Source organism: Myotis myotis, unplaced genomic scaffold, assembly GCF_014108235.1.
Source record: "Myotis myotis isolate mMyoMyo1 unplaced genomic scaffold, mMyoMyo1.p scaffold_m19_p_29, whole genome shotgun sequence".
Classification (NCBI taxonomy): Eukaryota; Metazoa; Chordata; class Mammalia; order Chiroptera; family Vespertilionidae; genus Myotis; species Myotis myotis.
The window spans coordinates 2,981,948-3,001,343 of record NW_023416334.1 but is presented as its reverse complement, the minus strand read 5'-3'; the positions used below and the strand labels follow the sequence as shown (position 1 = coordinate 3,001,343).

The following is a 19,396-nucleotide window of genomic DNA, read 5'->3' as shown; positions in this document are numbered from 1 at the left end:
CCCGTTTGAAATGAATAAAACTAAAAAAAAAAAAGACCGTACCCTTTTATGTAATGATGTTTACTTTGTATTTATATTAGTTCACACAAACACTCCATCCATGCTTTGGTTCCGGCCCTCCGGTCCAGTTTAAGAACCCATTGTGGCCCTCGAGTCAAAAAGTTTGCGCACCCCTGCTCTATGGCAACCAGATTGTGCCATGTTGCTTTTGGGTTCTCCTCACAGGCCATTTCTTCTCTGCTGCCCATACTTCCACCCTTTCTTTCCCTCTGTCCAAGTTCTGAGTCTTTCCCCAACTTGTAGCAGAGGTGCTTCTCCAACCTGCCTGCCAAACCCTCAAGTTAGCAAAGAACATAAATACGAATAGCCCGGCTGGCATGGCTCAGTAGTTGAGTGTCGACCTGTGACCCAGGAGGTCACCTTTCGATTGCAGATCAGGGCACATGCCCAGGTTGCGGGCTCAATCCCCAGTAGGGGGCATGCAGGAGGCAGCTGATCAATGATTCTCTCTCACCATTGATGTTTCTATCTCTCCTTCTCCCCTCCTCTCTGAAATCAACAAAAATATATATATTAAGAAAGAAGTACAAATAATTTAAGCTGAATGGTCTTCATTAAAAAAACAACAACACCTTTATTGTGGTATTTTTTCAAACATATACAAAAGTAGAGAGAATAGTGTGATGTGCATGCATGTACCCATTGTCCAGCTTCCGTAATCACCAGTGTAGGGCCAGCTTTATTTTATCCCCACTTGCCCATCCTCAAACTAGATTGTTTTGAAGCCAGTCTCAGACATAATCATGTCAAGAAGCTGGATGATGTTAAAGATAAGATGAAAACACTCTTATTCTCTTTTAACCAAAAGAAAAGAAATTCAGTTATCCAAGGAAAATGTAAAGCTCGCAGAGCCTAGCCATGGCTCATTCTCAATGCAAAGTATCGTGTAGCAGGCTTTGAGCAGTTGGTGACATTTATGAAAAGAAAATTCATTTTACTTTTTCACTTGTAATTCCTACATTACTACCACTGTGCATTTGAATGAAAATTATTACACTTCTCTCATTGGTTTTAGTCAAATACTTGGTTTTACAGTTTAAAATAAAATGGCAGCAAAATAGAAAAGGTAGTAAGTTCTATATCTTTCATGGAAAGCAGTAGATAGATACTGTTTCAAGTTTTATAAATAAAGAAAGGTATAAGATTATTTAGTTTTAGACATAACCACCCACCAAAGAAAAGAAAAATGGTAAAAAATGGCTACCTATAAGAATTGGGTAGGGTTGATTGGGAAAGGAAATCACAAGAAATATATACAAGTTATATATGTTTATTTATTTAAACTTCACTATAATAGTAATAAAAGCAGATGTTAAAGGTCCTGGGTATGTCTTAATATGAATAGCCACCAAGCCAAAAACTTGTTTTGGTGTATTTATCTCACATTATCCCACCAACATGGCATCCAAAGCAAGAACATTAAGTCTCCGAGGTCCGCTTGTCTCTGAGCTGCTGACTGGAGCCTGTCTGGACTCGGTGGGCAAACTCCTTAGGTTTCAGTGTAGTGTTCAAGTCCTTTATCTGTTAACTGAATGGGGAAAGACCTGGGAGGACATGACCCAAAGTCAGCAGTAGACCCCTGAGGGCCACCGAGGAGCTGGCTCTGGTGGATATGGGACTGAGGCTGAAGCACGGACGGACCTCCTGCCACAGCCTCGGCTGCTGTCTGTCCCCTGTGCTGTCTGTGCTGGACTCCCCGTCCGGCCGGCATGGGCAATCCAGCGGTGAAAGACTCTCATAACCATGTAGTGAATACCTAGGGACTCTTTTCTGGTATAAATTGGCAACTTGTGTTCTTTTTCTGCTGAATGAAGTAATGAGTTGACTAGTTTCTGTTGAGGGTAAGCTGTAGGTGAACTGTAGGTGAGCCCTGGGAGCACAAGCTAATATTTTATATGTTACACTATTAGGCCTGGAAAATCCCCAGAGAGGAGTCATGTCTCTTCAGAGCCCTACGAACCCATCTCCCCGCCCCAGGTTCCAGTTGTGCATGAGAAGCAGGACAGCATGCTGCTACTGTCTCAGCGAGGAGCGGAGCCCGCAGAGCAGAGGTGAGCAGCCAGCACTTCCTCACTGGCAGCGCCCATTCATGAATGTGTCTGTGGGTGTTCAGTGTCTTCTCTTTGGGGTTGTATTTCGGGAGAAGACCTAATACTAATAGATTTTAATGAAAGAATTGTTACACTGAAATAAGTTATAGAAAAAAATTGTTCATTATTCTTCTTAAAATTAAGTCCTTTTGGATCTTTCTTTTAAACCGTGATGTCTGTGTGGTCACCTACTGAATTTAACCACCATTTGAGTGCTTACCATGTACAAGCCTTGCAGACTGCATATGGAGGGAAGTTAAGGATGAGCACCTGTGCCAGACTGCTTTCCATTATTTTTTCTTACCTACTTCTGACCGTAACTCAGCCCTGTGGATTACTGGAACTCCCATTTGGATTAGACATCTTTGATTTGGTGCCTCTCCAGTCCACTTCTGCAGAGTGATTTGTCTAAAACTCACAGAGGCAGCCCACTCAGTGGTTGAGTGTTGACCTATGAACCAGAAGGTCATGGTTCGATTCCTGGTTGCTAGTTCGATCCCTGGTGCAGGGGGCGGGGGTAGGAGGCAGCCACTCAATGATTCTCTCTCATCGTTGATGTTTCTCTCTCACACTCTCCCTTCCTCTCTGAAATCAATAAAAATATGTTTTTAAAAAATAAAACTCAGAGGCAAGCACTAATTCATTAGCATGGCCTCTGGGTTCCTTTATGATCAGGCTTTTATTACTCCTCTCATTTCCTGCCACTTCACCCTGTGACACCTTCCACTGGGGCCCTTAGAGGGTGAATACATGATCTGCCCACTGTCAAATCAAGGAAGAGGGGGAGCCTGGTTTAAAACAAGGTCTTCTCACTCCAGACTGTTAGTGCATTTCTTTCAGTGTGTTGTAAGTTATTTACTTATAATACACTAGAGGCCCAGTGCACGAATGGGGTGGCGGGGTGTCCCTCAGCCTGGCCTGCACCCTCTCGCAGTCCAGGACCCCTCCCCCAGAAGCTGGGCTCATGGCTGGCAAGCACACTGACCACTAGTGGGCAGCTCCTGAATTGAGCATTTGCCCCTGGTGGTCAGTGCACGTCATAGCGACTGGTCATTTGCCGTTTGGTCAATTTGCATATTAGGGTTTTATTATATAGGATATTCATAGGCAAACAAACAGATGTTGGTACTTTTCAATGAGAGGAAGAAAATCCATTTTTGAAGAGGGAATGATTTTAGATGAAATTATGTATGTTTTCTCCTCAGTTTATGTATTTTTTTTAGGACATTTCATTTTTCTATCACTTCATTCATCTCTCTTGGCAAATAGTAGCTTCAGACATGTTCTCATGTTTGGATGATGAAAGAACCCCATGACCAGACTATTATCTCCAGCTCTGGTTCCAGTTAGATCCTGGTATCTTGAGCTGTTAGAGGACACTTGTCTTTAAATGTTTGTGTAGGAAGCTTCCAGTGAAATATGAAACCCTTTACAGGAAGCAGCCCATCCGGTAGGAGGCTCTGAAATGATTGCAGCAATTTCTACAGGTAGTTACTCTGTTCAGGTCCAATGTTGATTGCTCAGGTCTGAACTCTTACTATTTTATAGGCAAGTGTGCTACTCATTATCATTTTATTGTACTTCAAAGTAATTCTGCTAGTAAAATAGTTTACAGTTCATGTGGTACCTAAACATATCAGTGTTTGTGCTGTTATGCATACAGCGTCGTGAGCTGGTTCTTCGTTTTTCTGTTAATGTTTGCTGCTTATTCATTCTTCGTTAAGAATCCTTGTTTTGGATGATCTCCATTCCAGTCCTCATTTTATGATTTCATCTTTGTGTCCTCAAATCTGATGTACTAACTGGCTTGTGGTCACATGTTGCTCGTTAGGGTTGTAACCAACCACACACCAGACAGGGAGGTAGTAGTTTTCCCAAATATGCTGACTGTTGTTATCATTGATACGAAAGTCCCCCAGGTTAGGAGTTCATGATAATAATAGACAACTGTGTTCCCAACAGGAATGATTCCCGCTCACCCGGGAGTATAAGCTACTTGCCTTCATTCTTCACCAAGCTTGAAAACACATCACCCATGGTTAAATCAAAGAAGCAGGAGATTTTTCGTAAGTTGAACTCCTCTGGTGGAGGTGACTCTGACATGGGTAAGTGGGATTTCTTTCATAAACCCCCAATAAAGCACACATTGATAATGATATCTCCAATGTTGCCTCTTGTGTAATTCTTGTATTTAGGTTCTTACAGGCATTTATCTAAAGTTCCTTCTCAAATGTCTGCCAGTGAATGAAGATTTTTCTATTAGGGAGCAAGAACTTACTGCATTCTGAAGCTACCCATTTTCTCTTTTAATAAGTGCTGATTCTAGGAAACTTTTTTCTGATTTGGGGCTGGGTTAGCATTCCATAGTTTCTTGCCCACTGGTCTCTACCTGACCTCTCTTCAGCTACTTGAAGACAGGTCATGTCCTTTGAGTATTCTCATCGCTGTCAATATCTGCAGTGGTTCCTCACACGGCCTGTGCTGAGTATTCATCTCATCTCAGTGGCTCTCCACTGAGACGTTTTCTCTCACTTAGCCTTTCAGTAGGTTCTCGGAGAGTCCTCATTATTAAGAGAGTCTAATATTGTATTAGGGTTTTTAGCAACCTGTGTACTGTGAAGTTATAGCGTACTTAGTATCGATATAAATATCAAGGTCCCTTGATGTGCTGCTCTTGGTTCATACCTGCCCCTTGCTGTCCTTGTGCAGTTAACTGGCTCCAAGTACAGGGTGATGCAATCTGTGCTTTCTTCATTCTGGCTTTTTCTGGACCTCAATCCAGTCATTCAGCATCCATCTGCAGATCTGATAAACCCACCAGCTAGGAATACAATCACATCAATAATAATGGTAGAAAGTTATAGCTATAGCACTTACTATGCTCTTGGCACTGCGCTAAGCATGAATGTACCTGTGTATGTTGTATGTATGTATGTATACATACTAACTTAATCCTCACAACAACCTTACATGCTACTACATATTATCTCCACTTTGTAGTTGAGAAAACTGGGACTCAGAGGTTTATTAACTGGTGCAAGTTACATAATCAGTAAGGAAGGAATGGGGCTGTGGGTCCCACTTAGTTCTGTACTTATAGCATCACTAGAGGCCCAGCACATGAAATTCGTACACGGGTACAGTCCCTAGGCCTGCCTGTGATCAGGGCCATCTTCCCCAGCTGCCAGCAGCCAGCCCCCACCCCCCCCCGCCCCGCTCCCTCCCCCATCCACCCCTGGTTTCCTGTTCACCATCAGGCAATCAGAGCCTGCTGGCCAGGGGAGGGACCGAGAGGTTGGCCGTTCCCACCTGCTCGGCAGGCCTGCCCCTGCCCCAAGTCACCCTCTGTGTGTGGTGCGACCAGCAGGGTGGGGGCCTTGGCCTGGCACCGCCCACATCCCCTCCCACCCACCCCTGGTTCCCCATTTGCCATCGGGCAATCAGAGCCTACTGGCCAGGGAAGGGACCAAGAGGTCGGCTGTTCTGCCCCCCTCACCGGCCCTACCTCCCACTGCCACCCACCCCCAGTTCCCTGTTTGCCATCGGGCGATCGGAGCCTGACGGCCGGGGAAAGGGACTGAGAGGTGGTCAGTGTGCCTCATAGTGACTGGTCGAGTGGTCGTTCTGCCGTTAGGGTGATTTTGCATATTACCCTTTTATTATATAGGATTACCGAGATCATTGGCAAACATCCACTAGGATACAGCTCTGGCACCCAAACCTTTCCTCTGGGTTGATAAGCATCATTAATCAGGACTGCCCTCACACTGTTATTTGGCACACTCCCTTACTATCTCCCAGTCTTACTTATCCACTTTTCCTCAAGTATACCCAGTGACATAGAAACTTTGTTGAATGTCTTGCAGAACTCTGGGTATACCACAGTCTCCTTTTTTTCTGTGATCTAGGATCTAGTCTCCTCACTCTTAAAAGAAATTGTGGGTATGAACGGTAAACTGCCAGGTGGATGTGTGTTTGCATCTGTGACCGTTGGTGACTAGTAAAGGCTGAGTGTCAAAGACGAAAAGGATGAGCTCATTGCCACTTATTATTTGTGCACTTACCCTGGCTCTTAATTAGCAGATTATCTTAAGTGGCAAAAAATCATCTAAAAGATCAATATTTTTAGAATGTTGACCAGGATTGCTACCAGCTTACAGGTATCTTCTTTCCTTTTTAAAAAATAGTATAATTACATTAATCTGTCTCTAAGCTTTAGTCATTTCATCTGTTATTTTCAGCTCCTCAAATGTCACCAGCAAAAATATGGTGCCCTTGTTTTCAGACTCTCAGAACCGAGCCATGAGTCTGTCGGAGCGTGGAGACATACAGGCTTAGCGCAGCCAAGCATTGTTTCATGTGTGTATGGTTTGCACTCATCCTCTCCAGTCTTTGTGTTGTGTTTCCGTGGGAAAGGAATGCACGACAGGAAAATGTCCCATGTGAATTAAAGAAGTCCACTTTGTAGTTTTCTTCCCTTAAGTTTTCCATTGTCCTTAGGAGTAGTTCTCTCATTCATTAATTTAACTACTTATTGAGCTACTGCGTTGGGTGCTTTTGAAATGACAGATGGTCTCCACTTTCTGAAAATGTATAATGAAACAAGTATGGAAGATAAAACGTATTAATGTGTTAAGGCCACAGTACTAACAAAATTGCTTAAGTATGGGTTGCTATTTTTGTTTTATTGCAAGAACTCAGTTTGATTGTGGAACGGGACAATTAAGGAATTATATTAAGCATCGATTTTCAGCTTTTTTGATCTCATGACACAAACTAATTAAAATTCTATGGCACACCAAAAAATACTTTTTGCCAATCTGACAAAAAAAAATAGGTATAATTTTGATTCATTCCTACCAGACAGCTATTGTTGTGTTGGCTGTCATCATTTTTTATTTGACAATGTAAGGGAAAAGAAGTCAGTGCCCTAATAGTCAGGTGTTGCATGTTTTAGGAAGTCCCACAGTGGCACACCAGTTGAAAATCGCTGGTACTGAGGAGCCAGGAGCGTCATGGGACTCCAAGGCACATTCAGTTCTGACCAAGAAGTATCACTAAGATCAGCAATTTTAAGTCGGAGGTCCAAACTTTCATATCATATCCATCGCAACTTCCTGGTTGCTCCTTCACTATGTGAATAACAGAAGCCTAGGAAGGAAATTGGTGCTTTTACTAAGCTACCCACGTGATTCTCACTAAACTGGAAGCTCAGTAGGTAAAAGAAGTGACTTTTATGTCCAGTATCCTACAGTATTGCTACTGGCTACAGGACATGATATTGTTTTCACCTGACCATTTTTGATCAATAAGATGATTTTTAATGATTCAACCAAATAATTGCTCAGTAAATATTTGTAAAATGAATGAATGAGTCCTATTTCACAAACTTTTGTGATAACTACAAGGCTGTATTTATTATCACTTTGTTATTTCAGGTTGAGTGTTTACTTGGCCCATTAGTAAATAGACTGTCCTCAGTTATTGTTTTATAGTTCTTTCTGAAGATAGGTCTCCCCTCTTGCCAGTTTAAAGCTCTCTGATGAAGAAAGTTTATTTCTAGGCACATGCACCCTTCCTCCCCACATCTTCATAGATAGGTTTCATCTCTTGGAAAGAATCCATCCTCCTAAGGTCTCATCCAAAATCTTCTCCGGGACACCATTTGTTTAGCCACCCACTTCTTACATTCTTCTTTTTTTTTTCAGTTGTTTACATGAAGCTGGGGGACATGATGAAAAACACCATTTATGTTACCAAATTCCTTGTTTCTGGCACGGTGCTTTTTATAGGTAGTTCCCAGGTTGTCCCAGCTGTTGTCATTCAAACTATACAAATTAGAGATTGTAGTTGGCAGGAATGAAAAGAATCACCAGGCAGAATGTGTGTCTGATCCTGGTAATTGACAAAGTTTCCAGTTAACCATGGTAGGGAAACATAGGGTCCTTTTCATACCACTCATTAAGCTGCCTTTGCCCGGATCTCATCTCAAGCTGCCTCAAGCTTGTTGACATCCATCTGCAAGAGTCGTCTAAGCTACACTTCCTTCTCCAGCAAACCTGGACTCCGATTCTGATAGCGCCTCTCCTGCTGGTGTTTCTCCAGCAGTGCAGCCTCTTTCCTTCCGCTGTGTTGTACTGGTCCTGTTTGATTTTCCTACCTCACCCCAAATTTTCCTGAGTTCCTTTCTTTAAAAAGATTATTTCTTTCACTTTATATTAATGGGTGAAAAATAAAGTTGAGAGCATGGAAAAGAAAACAGTCAATTTTATTGTGGGATTTTTTTTGAGACTATCATTTTTTGATGTACATGATTATCATATTTCAATTAACTTGAATGTTTATTTAAATACAGCAGCTGCTCAGCCAGGAACTGAGATCTTTAACCTGCCAGCAGTCACTACCTCAGGTAAGATTATTTGCAATGAAATTGGTATGATAGCAGTCAATCCAACAAATATGCATGGAGTACGTACTGCATCCTAGGGGACTACTTCACTATACAAAAATGATTAACCGCTCGTAATTTAATCAAGGAGATAGCAATAAACAGTGAATTGAGATTCAATAAATACATGTTGAAAAGATAAGTGAACAAAGAGAAAACGATTAAAGAACAGCATTGAATCTAGGAAACAAAAGAGAAGAAAACTGTAGTAACTTGAGCACAAGTGGGTGACAGTCATTTAGCAAAGAAAAACACATTTCCATGAGTTATTGGTGGATTTAGATGGTCTTTGTGTGGGCTCTTAGTGTGGTGTCCTCAGTGAACTGAAGGACTGTGTGTAGTCTGTTCATTTCTGTTTCCCGATGGATCTCAGAAATAAGCAGAATATTGTGTGTGTCTCTTTCAGGCTCAATTAGCTCTAGGGGTCATTCTTTCGCTGATCCTGCCAGTAATCTTGGTCTAGAAGATATTATCAGGAAGGCTCTCATGGGAAGCTTTGATGACAAGGTTGAGGATCATGGTGTTGTCATGTCCCAGCCTGTGGGAGTGGTGCCCGGTGGTGCCAGCACCTCAGTTGTGACCAGTGGGGAGATGCGGAGAGAAGAAGGGGACCCATCACCTCATTCAGGTAAGGTTTACATTTTAGTGCCCTTCTCTTTCTTTCCCAAAGAAAAGCCAATTTATTCCCCAAGTCCTAATGCATCACTAAGAGATTTCATTTACATGTGCAGAATAACCTCTGAGGGTTTTAGTTACTTAAAATAATTTTTTATCCTACTCAGACATTTTAGTCACATGAACAAAAATAAAGACAAAATTTTTCCCAGAGTGTCACCCTCCAGCATAGCTGTTTTTATTTTTGTTTGCATCTAGTCCTTATCTGTGTGCATACATTATAGTTATAACACAAGTGCAATTTCATATTCTGCTTTTGAATAACAGTGACTTACTATTGTAATAAAAATGATAGCTTATCATAAAAGAATTTTATACCATAGAAAAAAGTAAGAAGGAAAAAAAACGTTTAGAGATCACATTACCTAGAAAGCTAGTGTTCTTTGAGTAATGAGCATCATTGCGGACATGTCACTGGATGGACACACATAAAAGGGAAAAGAATGAAATTATCGTGTACATCCTATTAAAGCAAGCACACACAGAACGAGTGACACTCAGCTTTTAATGTTTATTTGTACCTTTTTTAAAATATATATTTTATTTATTTCAGGGAGGAAGGGAGAGGGAGAGAGAGAAAGAGAAACATCAATGATGAGAATCGACTGGCTGCCTCCAGGCATGTGCTCTGACTGGGAATCAAACCATGATCCCTGGTTCATAGGTCGACCACTGAGCCACACCGACTGAGCCGTAACTTTTTTTCTTAATCTTTTGAGAATTTCTCTTATTCTTAAAAAATTACCTGAAGATCAGCATTATTTCAGGTTTATTTTTCTTATTGTCAAGGAAAAGATCTTACTAAGGTTAAGAAAAAGATTAGAGATTAGAGGTTTTTATTGTTTTTACCTAAGTATATCAATTTTAGGACAATGGGGGTTCACTTCCTGCTCTGAAAGATGAGCTTTGTCTTCCCCTTCCTGCTTTTACCTTTGATTTTCATTCATTCAGTGTGAATTTTAAGGTTATAACATTGGTGACTATTACACAATTATAATTAGCCTGGTTGTATCATCCATTTATTATGGCTTTTCTTTAGGTGAGGTTTTCACACTCCATTTTCTCAAATAGGATGCTATCATCCAAGAAATTCCATGCTAGAGAATATCTTTTTGTTGCCTTAATCTTTGAAATAACAGCTTGGCAGGTTATAATACTCTTTTTTTTTTTTTTTAATATATTTTATTGATTCTTTTACAGAGAGGAAGGGAGAGGGATAGAGAGTTAGAAACATCGATCAGCTGCCTCCTGCACACTCCCTTCTGGGGTTGTGCCCGCAACCAAGGTACATGCCCTTGACCAGAATGGAACCCGGGACCCTTGAGTCCGCAGGCCGACGTTCTATCCACTGAGCCAAACCGGTTAGGGCAGGTTATAATATTCTTAACACATACTTTTCTCCAAACATCCTATAGATGTATTTTTTTCTGACATTCATTGTTATATAAGAAATAAGGCCAGATGTGCCCCCAACCTTGGCCCTCTTTAGCAGGTGACAGTTTTTCTGCCTGAAGAGTCCTTTTTTTCCTCAATTTCAATGAACTATTAGCATGTGTTAGTAATCATCATTTTGTATTAGATTTTCCTGACCACAGGCAGGGCATTTGCATTTTCAGGTAGATTTTTATACTCAGAGGAGTATTCATTTAAGTGGTCTGCTAAGTTATTTTCTCTGTTAGGCTTTCCACTCCAGAAACATGATTATCTTCTTGCTAGATAGTCTTGTCTTCCATATCTGTTACCTTCTAATTAGTTTAAGCATCTTGATCTCTTGCCGTTGCTTTTCCTGTATCTCTGAAAAATTTTTCCTTTGTGTTAGTAACTCCCTTTTTGTTATGTCTCTTATCATCTTGGGTATTTTGTTTCCTGCCTTTTCACCTCATTCTTGGATTATCTCTTCTCTGAGCTCCTTTTGTAAACTGGCTTCATGTATTTTGAAGTTTATCTTCAGTGTACGAAGCACCTTCTCCCCCTTGTTCTATTATATATTCTCTTACCATCAAGGACTTGCATTTCTTTCCAGATAGTTGGAGGCGTAGGAGTTGCTTTGTACCCACTTCTTTTCTGTACCCTGAAGGGCATGGGGCAGGATGAAGGGTTCTGCTGGGCGAGGAAGATGCTGACAACCTAGGCTCTGATCTCTTCTGAGCTCTTTTAATGTTTTATGTTGGAGCCCAGCTGAGGCTTGCTACTCCTGGGAATTTCTGCTGAGGTCCAGTGGTGCCCTGGAGGGGTTCCGTTCTGCCGTTTTTGTCCCTTTGACACGTCTCCTTGGGTGGTGTAATAGCTCTTCTGCATGCTTCTGAGTTGGTGGGGGAGGGCTAGTGAGGATTTAAGAGTTGTGTCAACCTGCTTTGATTTCCTAAGCTGTTTCTGTGCTCCAGGCCAGGAAAGAAATGATGTTCCACAAGTTTTAGTTCTTCGTTACATGTTTTTAAGTTTATGGCATAAGGACATACCCTTTTTTTGTTTTAGTTGCCATAAGTATATTCTGGCTTTCTTTTAAATATTTTTACCATTGGATACTACAATCTGGGATCTTCATGCTACCACTCAACTTTTCACTTAGCATTATATAGCCATCAGCATTTTGGCAGGATTAGTTTGGCTTTTTGTTGCTGTTTATAGCATTTAATCCTCCCCCGGGGATATGTTTTTATTGAATTTTCAGAGAGAGGAAGGGAGATTGCAGGAGGGGGGCATGGATCGCTTGCCTCTGACATGCACCCCAGTCAGGGATCGACCCCAAAACATGGGCATGCCCCCATCAGACATCGAACCTGCGACCTTTGGTGCACAGGACACCTCTCCAGCCAGCCAAGCACACGGCCAGGGTTTGGTAGGTTTGAAGTTGAGAACATAATTACTATAATCACCAATTAATTTATTTCACCCTTAGGAGTTTGCAAACCAAAGCTGATCAGCAAGTCAAACAGCAGGAAGTCCAAATCTCCTGTCCCTGGGCAAAGCTACTTAGGAGCTGAGCGGCCCTCTTCAGTCTCCTCGGTGCATTCAGAGGGGGAGTACCACCGGCAGACGCCAGGGTGGGCCTGGGAGGACAGGCCCTCTTCTACAGGTGAGGGGCTGCCTGCTAGAAGATGAGTCTTAAAGTCCTTATAGTAATGCCTTGGTTAGTATTTCTAAAATAAGAAACTATGCTTGTAAAACTATATTTCCATTACTGTGTCATCAATAGGCTCGCTTTCCAGAATAGAAATTGAATACATGTAGCCTTAAAAATGTCAGTAACACAGGGTCTGATTACCATGAACAGAAGAAGAGCTATGCGGAAATTTCTCATCCATCCGCCCTTCTATGTTATGTTGGCATTTGCAAAGCAAGTGTGTCTGTGGTTTCAGTTCTGCATGAATTAACTCTACCTAGATGTGAAGTGCCACTCCCCCGGCAGCCTCACCTGCAGCCTTTCCCTGACATCCCTCCAGGGTTCTAAGGGAACACTAGGGTATCCAAGTCAGAGATGGAAAGAGCAGTTTAAAAAGGCACTTGCCCGCCCTAACCAGTTTGGCTCAGTGGATAAAGCGTCGGCCTGCAGACTAAAGGGTCCCAGGTTTGATTCCAGTCAAGGGCATGTACCTTGGTTGCGGGCACATCCCCAGTAGGGGGAGTGCAGGAGGCAGCTGATCGATGTTTCTCTCTCATCGATGTTTCTAACTCTCTATCCCTCTCCCTTCCTCTCTGTAAAAAAAAAAAAATAAAAATATATATTTAAAAAATAATTAAAAAAAGCCACTCGCCCTCCTTTAGGTGCACTGTATCCCTACAGACAGATGAAAATAGTTCTCTAGCATTTGTGCCCGTTTGAAAGCTGCTTTTTTAAAAAGACTTAATAATGGTGTCTTTTAGAAAACAGACTTACCCTTTTGTAAAAACAAAACTGGGATGTTTGCTATGGATTAAGTTTTAGAGAATTATAAGCCACCCTTTCTTTAGGTGTTAACGTACAGATGTCAGTGGGAAACTCTGAAAGGTGCCCTCCCCTGAGGACATGTACATTTCACACGGGTGTTGTCAGCATAATTGAAGACTCTGATTCCTAAAATTCTGACACCAGATGTGAAGTCCTTATGTACTAGTTTGAAGACTTGCCTAGATCAGTGATTGTCCTCAAATCTCTCTTAGGGAAGGAATTATTAAACCATTCATGAAATTACTTAATAAAATGGTATGCTTTCTGTTAGAGGTTCTGAATCTGTAGACTTTCTGGGGACAATAAGATAATTTAGAAACTGACAAAAGGTAGCAGTGCTATCATTAGGTATGTGTATCCCTCTTCTAAATCTTGTACATTCATACATCTGCCCAGTGTGATCCTGCTGCAAATTCCTGGGTACTTCTCCCCTCATCCTATGGACACTGTGTCCTTGACTGTAAGAGTCAGGAAGTTCTGGGAGTAACCACACTCCTTTGGTTAGAGTTTCGTATCCAGAAGTTCTGCTTATATTCCCTGGAAACACCTAGTTCTAGACTTAAAATCCAGGCCTGAGCTTTCATTTCTGGACTCAGCAACCCTCACCTCACGTGCGTATTCATGTTGTTTGGCCTTTCTAGACTGCTGCATTATCACTGGCTACAGTCCAGTGGGGAAACTTGGCCCTCTGTGTTGTTTCCTTTTGCTTAGTTTTACAAGATCATTTTAGTATAATCCTGGCCGCCTCCATCAAGTGAAAACAGCGACTATGCTCATGACAATGAACACCTAATTTTTCTTTTGCCAGGCTCAACTCAGTTTCCTTACAACCCTCTGACTATGCGGATGCTCAGCAGCACGCCACCAACCCCGATCGCATGCACTGCCGCCTCTGTGAACCAAGCAGCTCCTCACCAGCAGAACAGGATCTGGGAGCGAGAGCCGGCCCCGCTGCTCTCAGCGCAGTATGAGACGCTGTCCGACAGTGATGACTGAGCTGCACAGAAGAGGGATCTGGGTGGGACCATGCGTGGATGAGGGATCTCTAGTTTTTGGTGGTTTTATTTTTAACTGCAGGTAAAAACCTGCCTTCTCATGACTTATGCCCAGAGACTTTTCAGGAGAGCCTGGACCACGGATGAGGAAGAAATGATGGAACTGCAGAGTCAAATGGGGGAGAACTGCCTTTGATACAAGCAGTTCAGTGGATTATAATAATAGTGGAAGGTTGGAATGTAGAATTTTTTTAAAGTGGACAATGCTTATTCTTACATCTGTAAAGAAAACCATAATGTCTTTAAATCACTCTTCTGTAAATAGATGATCTTTTTGCAGTGTTGCCCTTCACTATAGTACCTGGTGGACTTGTGTTGAAATCAGAGCATCAACTTCGGGGGTGACTTTTTAAAACCTTCTCGTCTATCTTTTTAACCCTGGCCTTCTAAACAACCTCATACAGCCCAGCATGTAATGTTGGCTGTCACGGGCATTGTACTTTTATCCTATTGTTTCCTCTAAATTCAGGTTCCCAGGTGATATTTAAAATCTTGTGGAAATGTTTAGATTTTTAACACAGACCCTGTTGTGAAATCTGTATATTAATGTGTTAAGGTCAAGATAGAAAAAACAAAATTCTGCCATACTGTAAATTTCCAGGCAGGCTTAGAAATTTTTTTAATTAGGAGCACTGAAGCAATATTACTGCATGGGTATGTTCTAGTTGTTTTTAACATTTCAAAGGCTTATTTGCGGCACACCTCGCTGTTGTGCGCACCGGGGATCTAACTGCCCTGAGTGTTCTTTTCTGCTGCATTGGATGCAGCACCAGAGCTTTCCTTCTGAAATAAATTTGACTGCCCTGTCCATAGGCACAGTAGGTTGTGATTTAAGGCTCTTGCTCTCTCAGGACTCAAAGGAAACACTTATAATTGTACTGAGTTCACTGTACATTACCGGCTGAGTTAGAACATAGGATTTGTGTAGCACCTTGGGCTTCTAGATTGCTTTGTGCTGCATGTACTGACCTTAGCGGTGAACACCCGGTCCTTCCCTTCTCTTTGCGCTAGTGCTTCCTCCCACTTGATTCCCTGTGGGCAAAGGGTTTGTCATTAAATGTTCTCATGTCACTGAATCTCAAGGAGCAAATAACGTAAGACTGAATTTTAAACTGATTATGGTACTGAAGGGTCAGTTTTTCCTTCATTAATAATTGCTTTTTGAATTTTTAAGATTTTTTCATACAACTTAGAAATAGTATTGCATCATCCTTCTGCAGCATTTAGATGCTGAGCAGCTTGGGGAGATGCCACTATTACAAAGGGGAGAAGTAGTCTCAGGATGGTAGAAATCTGCACTTCACAGACTTTTAAGTAGACCTCAACTTTTTACAAAAGTACTGAAGCCTCTAAGGAAAGCAGATCTGATAACCACTGACGACCTTTGTAATGAAGCGTTTCATGTGTGATCAAGACCTTCACATCACCCTTAGCACTGCTGTCCAACCCGATTTATAGATAAGAACATGTGTTCCTACCTTGCCCATATAGTTAATAGGCAACAAAGACAGGCCATGAACTCCTGTTTGTCTGAAGTGAAAGCCTTCACTCCTGTTGCTATTCCACTCTTGTATACCTTAGGTCCTCAAAATAAACCTTAGGTCAGGTTTAGTGATCAGATTTCTACTATGTGGAAAGTTGGTTTCACTTTATTATAAATATATCCTACACAATTTAATGTGAATGAGAAAATAACTGAATGTTCTACTTAACAGTGTTCTGTTTTTTTGGTTTTTTAGGTACTGATGTCATTAATAATTTACATTGTCAACTGACCCAAGCGAGATGAGGATGGTATTTCCCTATGACCTTGAAGGTCTTAAGCTATTCCAAGTCAGAATAGTTTCTGAGAATACGTCAGAGCCTAACTTGTCCTTTTGCAGCCCCACCTAGCCCCCCAGTGAGCAGCTACTATCCCTCATCCCATCCTGTCACAGTGCATGTGTTTCCTTCATCTGCTTTCACCCAGAGAAGAGATTTCCGAATTCTCACATGCCTTACCTAAGGAGCAAATCTGGAGGCTAGAAGTCCGCCTCAGCATGACTGGAGGTGGCCAGCACAGCACTGAGTGCCCGCTGACTTGAAGTTGGCTGTAAACCAGGTGTAACACTCCCTGCAGGCTGAGATCTCGGTGTTCTGAAGTACTTTTTGCCAATCTGACAAAGTAATAGGTATAATTTTGATTCATTCACACTGGACGGCTACTGTTGTGTTGGCTGTTGTAACTTTTTTTATTTAACAACCTAAGGGAAAAGAGGTCAGTGCCCCTGACTAGTCGGGTACTGCAGGTTTTAAAAATTCTTGCAACAAACAGGTTGAAAATCGCTCATTTAAGCCATTGATTTGGGTGCCACTGATACTGGGAAATTTCCTACAACAAAAAGGGATTCAGAACTTAAGTCAGAGGTCTACTTTTTCTGATTTCGCATGATTTTTCAGCACCAGGTTTTCCTAATGCCCTCCATGGAAGTATTCTGACAGCCCAACTTCCAGAGCATGTTTGTAATGGGAGATTTCATAAAGCTTTCATTTTGGTATGCTGAGTGATCCTACTTTAAACACACACCCTAGCTGGTTTGGCTCAGTGGGTAGAGCATAAGCCTGCAGACTAAAGGGTCCAGGTTTGATTCCGTCCAAGGGCACATGCACAGGTTGCAGGCTCGATCCCCAGAAGGGGGCATGCAGAAGGCAGCCGATCAGTGATTCTCATCATTGATGTTTCTCTCTCCCTCTCCCTTCCTCTCTGAAGTCAATAAAAAGCATATAAAAAAATAAAAGCATGCCCTAACACTCTAGAATGAGAATACCCACAGGAAGCGACCATCTTTCTGAAAACTAGTTTTTCCAGCACCAGGTCCATGAGTTGAATCGTGGAGGATCAAAAATTCTTAATAAAACCTGAAGTGAAAAACCTAACTTCCAGTAACCCCTGCAACTGTGAAAAGGTAAAAATATTCCCAATGCAGAAGGTGAGTAGTTGACAGTAATTTTTTAAAATCATCAATAAATGAAGAATGGGCTACACTGAAACCTAGTCTGCTTTATACTACACTTTATCTCTGAGTTAAGACTTAACTAAAGGAATTAGCTGGCTGGTCAAGAATAGATAGATGAGCTTAAAGTGAGAAGCTTACATCTGCAAAATACAAAATTCTAGTTTTAGTCAAATCTCTAATGGTTTGAACCTTAGTATTTTATTTTTATTAACTTCAGTAAGTTACTTTTTATGAGCAACTCAAAAATTACGGCATGTGTACAATATTGTTGTAGAGTAATTTATTATGAAAGGATTCTTCCAGTATGTACATAGGAACCAAAAACATAGTTTATCATTCCCACTCATAACCCACCCCAAAGGAATACCAGTAACAAGTGTTCCTTCACGGTGCGAAGAAAAACTGCCTTTCCCGAAGCCACCAGGTCTTTGCAAGGTAAAGCACTCATCTATGCATCTTGTACTTAGACAGTCTGACTTTCAGTGGTTTGACTTAACAATTTTTCAATTTTACAAAGGTGCAAAAGTGATAGGTACTCAGTAGAAACTGGCAGGGTAAACTATTTACTAGGTTAGGTGTTTTTAATACTTGTTTTTAAACCTTCACCCGAGGATATGTTTATTGATTTTAGAGAGGAAGGGAGACAGAAAGAGAAACTTTGATTGGTTGCCTCCTGAAAGCTCCCCAACTGGGGATGGAACCTGCAACCCAGGTATGTGCCCTGACCTGGAATGGAATCCGCACACTTGGGTGTGTGAGACAACACTTCAGCCAACTGAGCCACCCGGCTGGTGCATATTAAATGTGTTTTTGACGTAGGGTATTTTCAATTTATGACGGGTTTATCAGGACATAACCCCATGATGAGTTGAAGAGTATCTGTATACACTTTCTAGACTGAGGAAAAATGATAGAGTTCTTTCAACACAGCAATCTATTCATTTAGATCATTTGACCAAATACCTTCTTCTGTGGCCAAGAAAGAATCTCTTTTGTCCTTTACTTTACAAATGAGGGTACCGAGACCCCATTCCAAAGCCAGGAGTTGGGTCCAGGCCTGCGACTCCTCTGCTGGGCCTATGGTACACGTCAGCACCCCAGGAATGCGGTAGGGCCTACCCTGTGGTGAGGTTCTGGGTGCAGGTGGCTGCTCCGTGATTTGTTCTTATGGCAGAGATGCCTGTGTGAATTATACACCCACCCAGGGGAAACTGACCCATCTTAATCTACAATTAGACCTGCATGGAGCACCTACGTATGCTACACTGAAACACTACTTGACAGACATCTTTAGAAGTCAAAGTCAGGTGTGAAAGTTGCCTTTCCTGTAAAAAACAAGCGGAGGTGCAATGTTTAACCTGTCCTGCACAGAGGCTAAGCTGAGGACACTTGAGGATCAAGGACAAAGGGTTTAAGCCAGTGATTTTCAACTCTTCATCTCGTGGCACATAAACTGAGTATGAAAATTCTGCAGCACACCAAAAAAATATATTTTTTGCCAATCTGACAAAGTAATAGGTATAATTTTGATTCATTCACACTGGACGGCTACTGTTGTGTTGGCTGTTGTAATCTTTTTTATTTAACAACCTAAGGGAAAAGAGGTCAGTGCCCCTGACTAGTCGGGTACTGCAGGTTTTAAAAATTCTTGCAACAAACAGGTTGAAAATCGCTCATTTAAGCCATTGATTTGGGTGCCACTGATACTGGGAAATTTCCTACAACAAAAAGGGATTCAGAGCTTGATTAAGTCAAAGGTCTACTTTTTCTGGACAACTCGGCCAATTCTTTCCTGATGTGCTGTATTGAAACCTCATCTCTTTTGAGCTCTGCTTGCTTCAGTGCTTCCTGGTAGATCTCTTTTGCTTGTGCATATCGTTCTAAAATAACCCAGAGAGAAGGGAGAATAAGAAAAAAATGTATGCTTTTAACGTGATTCTGAAGAGAAAGCACTAGTGATGATACAGGTCGGTGCTGGCTCAGAGAAGTTGTAAGGGGCACAGGTAGAGAACTCTAGCCCAGTGCGTGCCGTGGTACTACCGCCCAGGACAGCCCTGGGCCCTTACTCCACTGACCCAGGGCTTCACTCATGGGGAAAAAGGACCTGTCATCCAGGCTTCTGGGAATTATAGGTGAGGCCCTGA

At 41.9% G+C, this 19,396-nt stretch overlaps 2 protein-coding genes across 23 annotated transcripts in view; one reads left to right on the top strand and one right to left on the bottom strand.

Annotated features, from left to right (window-relative positions):
* NCOR1 (nuclear receptor corepressor 1) overlaps positions 1-15,064 on the top strand; it is a 231,918-nt gene extending 216,854 nt beyond the window's left edge. For 10 of the 20 annotated variants that reach the window (XM_036296355.1, XM_036296348.1, XM_036296347.1 and 7 more), the window contains 6 exons: positions 1,971-2,111; positions 4,113-4,255; positions 8,506-8,559; positions 9,005-9,226; positions 12,173-12,349; positions 14,010-15,064. In XM_036296355.1, the coding sequence (XP_036152248.1) occupies positions 1,971-2,111; positions 4,113-4,255; positions 8,506-8,559; positions 9,005-9,226; positions 12,173-12,349; positions 14,010-14,197 (925 nt within the window). In that variant the 3' untranslated portion in view covers positions 14,198-15,064. The remainder of the gene's footprint in view (positions 1-1,970; positions 2,112-4,112; positions 4,256-8,505; positions 8,560-9,004; positions 9,227-12,172; positions 12,350-14,009) is intronic. The other 10 variants (XM_036296340.1, XM_036296341.1, XM_036296342.1 and 7 more) reach the window with 5 other exon arrangements.
* Positions 2,115-19,396, bottom strand: part of TTC19 (tetratricopeptide repeat domain 19) — a 43,914-nt gene continuing 26,632 nt past the window's right edge. The window contains exons 10-12 of one of the 3 annotated variants that reach the window (XR_004965631.1): positions 16,258-16,412; positions 15,226-15,288; positions 2,115-2,214 (exon numbers count right to left, since the gene is read on the bottom strand). Coding sequence is in view for 2 of the 3 variants with exons in the window: in XM_036296363.1 (XP_036152256.1) it covers positions 18,999-19,132 (134 nt within the window). In the remaining variant the exon portion in view is untranslated. Of the gene's footprint in view, positions 2,215-14,619; positions 15,289-16,257; positions 16,413-17,510; positions 19,133-19,396 lie in introns of those variants that run through there. The other 2 variants (XM_036296362.1, XM_036296363.1) reach the window with 2 other exon arrangements.